Genomic DNA, 13527 nt, shown 5'->3' with positions numbered 1-13527 from the left:
CACCCTGATTCGAAAGCATACATTCTAGGCTACTGAGATGAACTTTTGTTACACTACAATGGTCCTCTGTCCTTTTGTTTTCTCGGATTAAAAAGAGGTGCATTTGGTATCGCATTTGAGCAAAACACATTTCACCCAGAAATTCAGAGGTTATACTTCACGTTCTCTTGGGCAGGGAAGGAGAGATTCATCCATAGGTGTAAATATTCTTCAGAGAACTGCAATCCCTTCCTAACCTTAGTAGATCTTCCACCATCAGCACTTTACAAGGTACTCTTTGCACACTGCTACATGCCCTGAGTCAGTTCCTCCTAATATTCCCAGGATCCTTAAATGATTGCCAGCGTTTTGACTGGCCACTGCGACCATGCCTTTGACAGCAGCTTGATGTGCAGACACACGAGCAGGTAACGCATGCTTATCTCACTGCAGTGTAAAACCTGTCCGGCTTTACATCCTTTCTAGCTTATATGCGTACACAGAATTCCACCTGCTGTTTGCTTCTCCCTAAGCATACCACCCTCTTCAGTTCCTACCGGCAGCCCTGTTCTGCTTCCCCCCCTAAGGGGAATAGGCAGGACAATTTGAGTTACCTGGATAACAGCAAGCATTTATAACACCTTAGAATGTTAAAAGCACTTTGCCTATAATAACAACAACCCTGTAAGGTAGATCAGTATTTATCACGCTGATATCGCAGATGGAGACTGAGAGATATTGGCTTGCCTAATGGCAGACCCAAGATTTAAACTGGGGAGGATAGAATGAGGCAGGGGAAACTTCACTGTGTATAGCGCTACCTCTGTTAGTTGATGTCACCAGGCAGTAGGCAGAATAAGCATCTTCAAGGGAGCAGAGCATTTAAACACAACTGGGGTGGGGAGGAGAAGGAAAGAAGCAACACGACAACAAAGGGTCTCACTGTCATACCTCAGACTCAATGTAAGGAAACTCGGAAACCAGGCGATTTCCAACAATAGGCCACCTCTTCCCGGTCACCTGGGCCAACTTTGCCACTTCAAAGGCCTTGTCCCCAAATGTATTTGAGAGATGTTGAGCCACCTACGGGATCAAGATCGGGTTAAAAAAAGAACTGTTTCATCAGTCGGCACTTCCTGGAATACAGCTCCATCTAGACAGAGCTGCCCTTGACAGTTTTCCTGTGGCCTGTTAACTAATAGGCCAAAGGCGGCATCTGATGAGGGCTGGGTGGGAGGAAACGACTCGTGCTGGGAACGCTTAGGCTAGCACTAACACAGCTATGCATGTATCAATGGAACAGTGACTAATGACGCTTCAAGGTTTCTGCTACTGTCGTCACATTTGAAGAATAGCTTCACTTGGGACCAAGAAGCCAAGAGGCTTCTTCGACTGTCACAGTTAGGAGACAGGATGCATGTGCGTGCGCACACTGATCAAAATTGGGATTGTGTAAATTGGGCTTACACAGCATAGAGCCCCTGAATAACAACAACAACAACAACAACAACAACAGACATGATAGTAGTAATAATAATGGGTTAGGGCTCAATTTAGCCCAGTTAAACAACATTTATAATTGGCTTTTAATCATTTGATGCATGCTCTTTTTAAAAAAACCTTAATCTAAACAAAGAACTTTGAATTAGGTAAGGGCCAAAATAAGAGGCATTTTGAGTGAGAGAAGGGAAGCCCCTTTCCCTTTCTTCCACTACCCCTTGCCCATCAATTCCCAACCTTTTGCCTCATTCTAGCTTCTCCCGCTGCACCTTCTCCTCCTCTTCTCCATCATTCCCGGCCTTCATTCCAGTCTCTTCCATCCTTCTTTGCTTCCTGTGTGGCCCCTCTGAACATTCGTAGGCTGGTTGTAGTGGCAACACCTGGATCAGTTAGTAGGGCAGGGCAATGGTCCCTACCAACACCAGTATCCAGAGGACGAGTGAGATGGAAGTCACACACTCCTCTGCTCACAGAAGGTGCTTCCACCAGATATGGGGTAATTTCCTCCAACAGCCCCTCCGCAGTTAACCCAGCTTGAGAAACCCTCGAGAAAGGTTGGGGGCTGGCTGCAGGAAGCTACGGAGGGCTAGGAAAGATCCTTTTTTGTAAACTGCTTTCAGGTTTTAGTACAATCAAGCTGCAAGTTTTGTGAAATAAAAATAACGTTCCCCTCTGCTCACAGTTCTCCGGATCCAAGGTGTCGTATTCTTTACAGCAAAGTTTTAAGATTTAAAAAGAAATCACACCACAAGCCTCACCTCACTCTCAAGTCCATAATCTTGAACCAGTCGAATATAAAGAGTCGGGCTCCAACCCTCTCCACCCTGTAAGAAGAGACCCACCGTCTTACAGGGACCCGCACGCAGGCCGTGAGCACGTACTGCAGCATCAATTGTATCCTCTGCCATCGAGCGATAGGTTGTCCATTTCCCACCTGGAAACATTAATGTAAAAGGGTACTGAAGGCACCCTGCACCCGCCACTTCCTATCTACCTCAACAATTTGTGGTTTGGGGTTTCTAAAGTACAAAGTCAGGCTGCAATCCAATACAAATCCCATGTAACGACCCTTAAAACTATTCTCCCTCGAAAAGTCCCATTGTTTCAGAACTGAGAACTGCAGTCTACGCATCTGACTAACTTCACTCGGTACCAAGTGCTAGACCATTAAAGTTAATGATCGATTCACTAATAAAGAATTCAATGACTAAAAAAGCCTGTCAGTTTATTAAGGTCAGAGCAAAGGCTCTTTCATGTTGGCTTGGTGTTGCATTCAACTTAGTGCTAAGGAGATCATTCCATCGGCGCAAACATTTCCACTTGCACAACAGAACAATCTCCCCTCTCCTCTCCCCATGTCCTGTTCCGGGGGTTCTCCTGACCATTCAGAGCAGATCTGGGGTGGGGGGAGTGTTGGGTGCATGCAGAGGGAAAGCCCCATTGCATAAGTGGGAATCTTTGCAATCACTGAGTTGAAAAGGCTCTATAATGGGGAGAATTGAGTGCCTGGGACCAGCGAATTGCTTTATGAAGCACCTCTATTGCTTACTGTCTTGCTAGAAGAATGTTCCTGTGCCTTGACCTAGACCTGATTGTTGCTCACATCAGTAGCTGGCAGGAAAAGATGAGAGTGGGTCTCTGATACACCAGGGGTACGACTGGTACTGCTACAGAGGACTTGAGGTGTGCAGTGTGCATAGTCCTTTATATTTAAGTCACTTGTAGGCCAGTGCCTGTTCCCTTCTAAAATGCGCTCACAGAGTCTTCCATCAAGCTAAGACAACTGAACTAACAAACCATAGTCTACAAATATTTTCTGTTACCAAGAGGTAATGGGAGGGTGCCATTTGAAACAAAACAAGAGTTGTGCTGGAAGAGGGTGGCTTAGCCCTTCCACTTATCGCTTCTTTCAAGTGCAGAACCCAGCCACCTCACCCATTTCATCCCCCTCCCCCCGCCCAAGCATCTCAGGCTGAAAGTGAAGGTCTGGTACCTGCTATAGTCACAAGGCCGCTGTCACTAACATGCACCACATGATTCCGAGATATGGACTGGGTGTCTTTAGAATTGGGGTCTGTTACTAGGGGACGAATCCCACTCCATGCTGCCAAGACATCGCCTCTCCTCACTGTGGTTGATAAGAAAAAAAGAAATCCCATCAGAACAACAATTTTTAAAATAACAACAACATTTTTAAAAACAACAACAACAATTTTAAAAATATGCCATCAATGTAATCTTGGAGAAATAATATTGCCAGCTCCGCAAATGTTAATGACAGAAAGGTAAAGAAAGAAGAGGTACAACTGCATCTTTTGATTCAATAATGACTAATGTTCAAGCAGTGTATACTCATTTTTGAAAAGGGGGGTGTCAAGAAAACATAGTCTAATTTACCCAAAATGAAAGTTTGCATCCATGGAAATAACATAGAAATATTTCCTGGATGTCAAAATTTAACAACCACCAAGGTCTTAACATCATGAAACCTTTTGATCACAATGGCATTATAAAAACCTGTTCCCACAGCAGTTCAAAAGCATGCATTTTCTGCCATACAATGCTACAGTAGACAAGCAGCTAAGTACACATGCAATTTATATTGACACACACCAAAGGGCATTAGAAAGTTAACTTTAGATCTCGGCACGACAACATGTAGCAGAATACATGTGTCTTATTACCTTCAAGCTCAATAGAATATTGAGAACATCCATGATCATTTTTAAGATTCTGGTCCTCCTAGAAACATATATACAATGGCCATACTTGGATAGCATGGTAAGCCATGTTGCTGGTATTATCACTATTCACATCCTTGGATAGAGGGTGAATATCTGGAACCACAACTTGCTTATCTTCTTGGGAGCAGAATGATAACAAGCCTGCCTCTAACTTGCTTTCTGACATAGCAAGCAAAATATACAGCAGTTAACACACCTACTCCAAGTAATCCAATTGCTCATTTTTTCACTCCAAATTGAACTATGCTAATGAAGAACAGATAATCTATATGCTTGGGCAAACCTCAAAGTTACTGTGTTTTCAGTACTGTGGCTTAAGTAGCCAAGTACAAAAACACAATATGCCTGGAACTATTCAGATTAACCACTTGCCACACGCATCATACAAACCGAGCTTGGCCAGCCATGTACAAAATGACTGTGTTGAGTGGCTTCAAAAGTTTCACCATATTTTTATCTGGTCAAACCTTGGGAAAGAACACTGTAGTCATTCATTGCATGCATTTTGTGGAAGGCAGATTTTCTGAGTGGCTCTGCATAGGTGAGGGGGTCAAGGAAATTTAAAATTCATCGGTTTTCACACTTACGGATTTATTATTTCTTTTAGTACTCAGGTTACGCTGTTTCCTTTTGGACCACCTTAAAAGGGTCAGGAAAATGTCACTGCGGCCAAGCACCAAAACACTTTACTTATCCACTTGTCATCAAGATAGAACAGAGCCGGGGACCCTCCTCCATCAGTGGGTCTTATCAGATACTTCTCTTGAAAGCAACATGACACCTTACCTTCCCAATCCAACTCAGTAATGAGCTACTTTCTCCTTGAATTTTGCATTGTGCACATCATTTCCTTTAGACCGCTTCATTGCATTGTTAAAATTATGTGTTAATACTTTTTTTTTTAGCCAGAGGAAGTCTGCAAGCTTGCAGCATGATCCCAACCCTTGAAACCATGTTTTGGAGGATGGGGAAATGATATGTCTCAACTGACCCAGTGCGACTACAATGCCACTCATCAGTTTCTTAAAGGGAAATTAATGCAACAAATAAAATGAAAATAAATACTCTGGCTGCTTCTACATTTACTACCTATAATTGCACTATCTTCCTAACAAGCATTTGACCAATATGCAGTTCAGGACCCCAGATCCTCAAAGACCGCCTCTCCCTTAAATGAACCACCCCGGACTCTGTGATAATTCATGTGCCCCCTTCCATGGAAGGTTCAGAGGCTAGAGACACAAGACTGGGCCTTTTCACTGGGGACTCCCCTCATGTGTAAATATTACATGCCTGGTGCCATCTTTATCTATTTTTAGGTACCCAGAAAAGACTTTTCTCTTTACCCAGGCTTTTGGCCCTTAATTTGAAAGGTGGCATTATGGCCTCGTTTTAGTGAGATGGGCTCTGTAAGCCATGCCTTTTATTTGTATGGATGTGTTTTTAGGTTTTTTTAATTGGTTCTTTTAAACTGGTTTTAATGTAAGTCGCTTTGAGTCACTCTGGAAAAAAAAGACTAATAAATAAAAATTCTTTGTCTGTTTATCAATACAGCTATAACCTCCACAGGATCATTAGATTGTGACCACTGGTGGCACTAGAACAGTAAAGGGTAGAGGGTAGGGGATAAAAACAGGTAAGCACTGTCAACAAATGTAAATTGAACTTTACCCAAAGTGGAGCAAATGTGAATATATATATATATATATATATGGGGGGGAGACACAAAGAATGACAACCTCTTATTGCCTTCTGTAGCTATGTCCAGTGAATAGACTATTGCCACAGAAGTTTTAAACTTGTAACAAAGTATTTTATGTGCACCATAGTTTACTATCATTGTATCTATTCTCTTTTTAGAGCCCACTTCCCTTCTTTTGTTTTATTTCCTGGAAACTCAACATTCACTGCTAGGGCCTCTAATTACAAAAGTATTTTTCTTAGCGCTTCTATTGAAAACAGGTTTACAAGCCTACAGTAGACTGTAAAGGGGGACAGGCATCTGAACAGGAAGTATGTTCTATAAGACTACATAACCTGACATCACTGGTCCAAAACGAAAAACACAAAATAAAGCAGCACACAGCAAGTGTTGTTGTTGTTGTTGTTGTTGTTGTTACCCTCAATATGCTTCAGGAAGGACTAAGGCATAACAACCCATCAACAGATTTGCTTCAGTGTTTTCCAACCTCGGATGGCAGTCAGGCGAGTGAATGCACAGTCTTTCCTTCTGCCAGATTTAAAAGGGAAATCTCCCAATGGAAGCTGAGAAATGCAGATTTAATGAACAACCGTAGAGCCTCATACTTAATATCACAGAAGGTGTCATTTATTTTGACAATATAATTGAGGTAGTTTCAATATATAGTTTCTACACTATGGCCCAATGTCCCCCCACATAAGGTCTTTTTCCAGCAGAGAGGAAGGCTGTAAAATGCTGTAGGACTTTTCATAAAATAATAAATCATATCAAAGCACAACCACCCAAGGGCCAGTTCACAGAATGACTGCTATGGCAATATAATATACAAGGTGAGTGGGGTGAGGGAACAGCTTTGCCACTGTAAGCATTCAACACTATATGTAGTTAATACAAAACTCTGCCCCATTCACATACAAATATATACAGAGTTCACCTAACTGAGAAGAGCCTTTCCCTTCCAAAAAGGGAAGGAAGAAATGCAGAATTTTGGCAAATTTTATGAAGGCTGCTTTTGCATATTGCTTCTTCCTATGCCTTATTCCTTCATCGGCCCATGTCCCTTAATCTGAAGGATACTGATGCAATGGTTTGGAGGTCTGAACAAACCCAACGAACGCACAACAGAAATGTCACTAGAGCCAGGGGAGCAAAGTAAAAATGGGTGTTCGACATAAGACAACTCAAATCCCTGCTCTATCATGAAACTGTGTGTCCTTGAGTCGGTCACTTTCCCAGTCTCAAGCTTAGCATATGCCACAGGGCTGTTGTACAGATAAAATGGGTGTGAAATCTTAAGCTGCCCTAATCTCCTTGGAAGAAAGTCAGAATAAAACGTATGTGCTTTACAATGAAAAAAATGAAGTATGTGCAATTAACCCAATATTGAAAGACCATGATTGTGAAAAAAGGAACACTGTTGGGTCTCAAAAGAGGAAGAAAATATTTTAGGCAACTAAGCATGATGGTCTGCTGATCAGCAGTTATAATGCACTTGCCTCCGATCATATTAGCTTTAAATAATAATAATAATAAATTTTATTTCTATCCCGCCGTCCCCAGCCAAAGCCGGGCTCAGAGCGGCTAACAACAGTAAAATGATAAAACATTCTAAAATCATTTCATTATAAAATTAATTCCAATCAGATTAATGGCAGCCATTGGGCTAGAGTTCTGTGAGGATTGCCAAAGGAGGGAGTCAGGCTGTGCCCTGGCCAAAGGCCTGGTGGAACAGCTCTGTCTTGCAGGCCCTGTGGAAAGATGTCACGTCCCGCAGGGCCCTAGTCTCTGTTACTAGTACTTAGTAGTCAAATTTATATTCCGCCTTTCCATGAACAACACCCAAGGCAGCTAGTTGCTATCTCCACGTGGACATTAGCAAATCTTGTAGGAGCCCTGACCTCAAAATCAAGCACACACAGAGTTCTGGAGAAGTCACAAGAACCTAAGAAGATCCTGCTGGATCCAGCCATTGGCCCATCTAGCCCAACATCCTGTTTTCACAGTGGCCAACCAGATGCCTGTGGGAAACACACAAGCAGGACTTGAGCACAAGAGCTCTCTCCCTTTCTGTGGTCTCCAGCAACTGGCATTCGGAAGCATTGCTGTCTCCAGCTGTGGAAGCAAAGCATAGCTATCATGGCCAGTAGCCATGGATAAGCTTTCTCCTCCATGAATTTATCCATTCATCTAAGTTGGTGGTCATGACTCACGTCAGAGTGAGCTACTGAATAATCTATGGCCTTTTAAAAGTGGGGAGACTGCTATTATTATTTTTCTGTGATTTTTCTTAAAATTACTATGCTATGTAAATTATGTTTTCAAAATTGTACACCAGCCTGGGAACTTCAGATGAAGGGGCACTACAGTGGTACCTCGGGTTAAGTACTTAATCCGTTCCGGAGGTCCGTTCTTAACCAGAAACTGTTCTTAACCTGAAGCACCACTTTAGCTAATGGGGCCTCCCGCCGCCGCTGCACCATTTATGTTCTCATCCTGAAGCAAAGTTCTTAACCCGAGGTAATATTTCTGGGTCAGCGGAGTCTGTAACCTGAAGCGCATGTAACCTGAAGCGTATGTAACCCAAGGTACCACTGTATATAAATTGAATAAATAATACTAATAATAGTTTAACTATGTGCTGCATGAAGCTCTATTGGACAAACTTTAAATATCAAAGTCCTTTTACAGTCTTTGGTCCACAGTTCTACAGCTTCTCATAATGTTTCAATTTGTACTTTGAAAAAGGCCTAAACTAGCCCTCAGAGACACAATCAGCAGTGCTATGCTAGGCGTGTGTACATTTTGGTGCAGTTGTCACAACCACTGCTTGGATGATAACCATGACACCCTCCAAAGCAAAAACCGGCATCTTGTTTATCCAACAACAGCACCCAGGTGACCCTTTAAAAAGCAAAAAGGACCCGGCCACGATAAAGACCATAATGTTACCTCAAGACCCCCTTCTCACTCACAGAGTAGATGTTTTACTATTAACCTCCCCTAAATGAAAGCAAAAGTCTGTAAAACTAATTTCATCCTCTTACTTAACGAAGGATAAAAGCAATCTTACACAAAGGCTTGTGTGTCAGGGTCTGGTGGGGGGGGAGGGTTACATATTTTAAGATACTGCTTTCACAGGAGTGTTAACAGAAAAATCAATAATGCCTTGTAAAAATATCCCGAAAGAACAGAGATCTGAGAAATCAATGTTGTTCTGCCAGCATGTTTAACCCACCAGAATGAAGTGCTAATCACAGAAATAAGATACCATATTACATTTATAAATTAATGAAACTAGAAAAAAGCAGCATGTGTGACACTATAATTAAACAGCTGGAACACATCCAAGCCTGTGTAAGTTGATAACCCTGCCACTGTCTTTGGCAGCAAAAAGGCAGGTCTGCAGTGAGTTGATACGGCCAGGACAATTGTTAATTCTCTAACAGACAATCTATAAACACGACTAATTACACATGTGGAAAAACAGTGTGCAACCCAGGTTGGTTACTTTCAAAAGAATTAAACGCTCAAGAAAACTACTTCGGCAGAACTGCCCTGCAAAAAATCCTGTCTTAATCAATTCTCCAAGCTGCAGCTTAGTGTAACCAACCACCTTGCCTGACAAACCACAGCTCTTTATTAATTTCTGCACGAGGGACCTAATGATAGGGGTTCCCCCCCCTTCTCCGGTAGACCATTTTTCTTTAATGGCTACAACAATAACAGAACTATCAATTACCCATTTCAAGGAAGAACAAACAAGCAATCTAGAATTTTCAGTCTGTGGAGAGGAGGTTGCTGAATATGAATATTCAGCCTCTGTCAACACCTACAAAGGGCAACTTAGAGTTCATGCCTTTTTATAGAATCATTTTAAAAGGACTAGATGATTCAGGGGCTTGGTAATGAAATCTGAAGCTTCTTGTGTATCTCAATACTCAAATCAGATTCCAGTTGGCTGATTATCAGAAGACTCTTCAATGTCCTATAACAGGGATAGCCAATATGGTGCCCATTAGATGTTGTGAACTATCAGACTGGGTCAATAGTCAGGGACAATGGGGATTGTATCCAAAACATCTGGATGGCGCCATATTGGCTACCTCTGACCTATATTAAACAAATAGTGTGCCATTTTAGCTTCCCAGTGTTCCCCTTGTTGAGATGGGTGGCGGGGATGATCTAGTTTTAGATCATTATAAGGAAGCTGAATACAGCAGAAAGTTGTTGCTGGCGGATTTCTTAATTATTGTTTTTAAAAATCAAGCTATGCAGGGTGAAAGTGAATCACAGCTAAAATAGAGACTTCCTTTATCTCTAATGCCAAGGATCTATTGAAAGCTAGCAGCTACACTCACCTCTTACAAATCCAACCACTTAATGTGGATTAAATACTCTTCTTTGAAGGTATAAATACAATTACTAGAATTCCACACATTGATAAAATTGCTGAATATCTCCTATTTTTATGTTGGGTTTCCAAATCCTGAATATTTATAATGAGACCTCTGGGTATAAGGCGGTATATAAATTCAATAAATAATAAATAATGATTTATTTTTTGGTCTTCTTGCTGATGTTGCTATACAACCCCCCCCCAGCAGTTGCTTTCAACGCATCCCTAACTATATGGTGAGCTTGCACATCTGGGGTGATACTGAAATGCAAATACTCCATTATACTATTATATAATATAATCAGTGTCTGATTTATCATTTAAAATACTAATTAGAAATTTCTAATTTATGTTTGTGATTGTGTCAGGCCATGAACAGTAGTTTGTGCTGGAATAATTGACTTAACCTTTCTTACACACCCTATTACTCTAAAGGTACGTCGAGCAAAAGTCACATATCTCTGAATAACTTTCCCAGGCATGTGAAAACAGGTATGTGACTATCATATGATGTGGTGCCATAGTCGGGGGGAGCGGGGGAATTAGATGTAAGAAATCCATATTCAGGTCATTAGACAAAACTGCTTCATACTTTTTACACAACAGCTAAGCAACACTGATGCCTGCTGCAGTACAAAGGGCAGGTGTGCATCTTTAACGTTTGCTCACTGCCGATTTAGGGAGGCACACCTGCCCTTTGCATTGTGTTTGAAAACACCAAAGGAACGCAGCAATCAGCTTCGGTCATGGAGCTCCATAGGTGATCCTATTTTTCAGCCTAACCTACTTTATTGATTGTATTATTTATTGTTCCAATGATGCTCCACTGCCACTCAGAGTTCATCTAACTGGATGAGTTGGATATCACCACTGTAGGACATACTCACCAAACTACACTTCCAGCATTTCATTTCCACCCAACTTGTTTATTTCAAGTCTGTTCCTCCATCCCGCAACTGTGTGCATACAGTATATACCTGCAACTCAAGATAACATCTCAGGCACCTATAGCCACAAAAGCTTTTGCCATAATCCATTTGCCGGAATTTAAAAGTGCTGCATGGCTGTTCGCAGTTTATGGAAAGAACACGGTTTATAGACCCAGAAGTATTCTTGGAGCTAATTTTACCGAAAATTACCTTCAACATCGCAACTAAGATAGTTGCGCACTTCCGTCAAAATGAAATTGATATCTTCTTCTGTAGGAATTGGGTGACTTGTGACTTCGGTTGCAGTATCCGTGGTACCAGCAATAGTCATCTTTTGCCATGGCAAGAAGAAAATCACTCTGCCATCACTAGTGGATGGGTCAAGGAGTCCCATATTATCGGGGCTGGAATAAAGCAAATTTGTTTTTTTAAATATATATATATATATTCACATATCCCTTAAAACATTCAGAGCAAAAGGAAAAAAGGCAGAAATAAAATACTAAAAAGCACTTGTTTAGGAGACATATGAATAACACTGGGGACACTTGTTGCCGAACTCACAGAACTTATACAGAGCACAATTAGGGTTCAAAGGAAAGCTTTGGAAAGCTCACAAGCAGATTCCCATTTCCCTTCCAGCATCTGTTATTCTGAGAAAGAAAGAGTGTTAAGTGGCCACATGAGGCACAACCATGCAAATAAGAGAGAAAGTTATATGTGCAGTCGTATTAGGTTCACAATCTCTAAAAAACAGGAATATCCTTTTAAATATGTTTTCTACATGGCCTGTATTCTCTTTGGGTATCTGTTCTCTGTATTAGTTTGCAGCACAGCTGCAGTGACCTAATCTCATGGAAGGATGGTGTTGTTTGGTAGTAGGGAACGTAAAAGGCCAGACGATAGTGTTTTTATCTTAGATTTAAAAAGTGGGGTGTTTTTTTAAGTGTGTGTGTGTGTGTGTGTTTGTGTGTGTGTGTGTGTCTTTAACCTGGCAGCTGGTCCATGTGGTTAGTTGGATAGGGACTGTAAGCCCCACACTTTAAGTAAGTAGAAACAGCCGCTAGAGACTGTAATGAAGAGGACAATGGGGAGGAACAACCAAATTGGTTGGAGTGTTGAACTTTGGAGACCAGGATTCAAAATGGCGCATAGGCACGAAGCTCACTGGGTGACCTTGAGCCTGCCGCCATCTTTCAGTCTAAGCTACCTCACAGGGTTGTCGTGAGGATAAACTGGAGAGGGGAGAACCATGCATGCTACCTTAAGCTCCTTGGAGGAAAAGTGAGATATAATAATAATAATAATAATAATAATAATAATAATAATAATAATAGCTGGCATCTGAGTAAGATAGACCTGTTTTAATGCAAAGTATAGTAACTCAAGCAGTAGTCAAATCACAGGTTGTTGTGAATTAGTTTCTAAGCTTGATAATAATAAAAGACCCATATAGTTACATCCAAACAGAAACTCATTCACTCTCATACATGACTGTGCACATGTTTTTTCCTGCAGACATTTTCCTGTTGAAGGAAAAATGTCATATGTGAAGTGCCCCTCCAAGAGAAGATGACAATTACATACACCTGAAGTGTAAGTTCTACAACTAAGAAGTCTTTGAGATGATATTTATATACAGCTTAAGAATACATTTGGAGAAGCAGAGCTTAAAAAGTAGGTGTCAACATGGACTTGTAAGGTAAACCATGGCAGACAAGTAATTACTTTTCAAAATGAATTCACTATTGATTTAGAGAGGCAGGAAAACTTAGAAATTTAATATACAGACTCAGAATCTTCAAAAAACTTTCGGTAAGTTTTCAAATAAGGTTTCTAAATTGGCATAAAATAAGCAGAACTACAGAGAGGCTGAGTGTATTCTTTGCAAAGATTGCTGGGAGATCATTTACGTTCTTTTTTAATATCATGGAATTGCTAGAAGAACCTAAATTGGGGAAAATGGTAAATGATTTCAAATCCCACTCTCTTGCCCATTTCTATCACTGCCTGTTCGATCTCCTTTCAATAATTACTCTGACAAATAACAGAAAATTCCAGAATACAATCAGGGTGAGATTCTAGCATACAGTAATACTATTTAACATTTATAAAGCATTTCAGGACATTCACAGAGCTTCACCTACATCACAGAACAATGTCGTAAAATAGAGTACTTTTATTAACTCCATGTTCCAGGTGGGACTGAAGGTCTATGACAGAGAATGACTTACCTTAACCCACCTGGCGAAAATTATTTTTACACTTTCTGAACCA

At 41.1% G+C, this 13527-nt stretch overlaps 1 protein-coding gene and 1 long non-coding RNA gene across 4 annotated transcripts in view; one reads left to right on the top strand and one right to left on the bottom strand.

Annotated features, from left to right (window-relative positions):
* The window catches only part of LOC310703258, a 331049-nt gene that overhangs the window by 252512 nt on the left and 65010 nt on the right, over positions 1-13527 (top strand). The gene's annotated exons all lie outside the window — the stretch shown is intronic.
* Positions 1-13527, bottom strand: part of GPD2 (glycerol-3-phosphate dehydrogenase 2) — an 89520-nt gene that overhangs the window by 13093 nt on the left and 62900 nt on the right. For all 3 annotated transcript variants that reach the window (XM_083494090.1, XM_083494091.1, XM_083494092.1), the window contains exons 9-12: positions 11461-11654; positions 3473-3607; positions 2238-2413; positions 931-1062 (exon numbers count right to left, since the gene is read on the bottom strand). In XM_083494090.1, coding sequence (XP_083350216.1) covers positions 931-1062; positions 2238-2413; positions 3473-3607; positions 11461-11654 — 637 coding nt within the window. The remainder of the gene's footprint in view (positions 1-930; positions 1063-2237; positions 2414-3472; positions 3608-11460; positions 11655-13527) is intronic.

The sequence above is a fragment of the Podarcis liolepis genome, assembly GCF_965112155.1.
Source record: "Podarcis liolepis genome assembly, chromosome: 1".
Classification (NCBI taxonomy): Eukaryota; Metazoa; Chordata; class Lepidosauria; order Squamata; family Lacertidae; genus Podarcis; species Podarcis liolepis.
The sequence above is the reverse complement of the archived record's forward strand: the minus strand, read 5'-3'. Positions and strand labels throughout refer to the sequence as shown.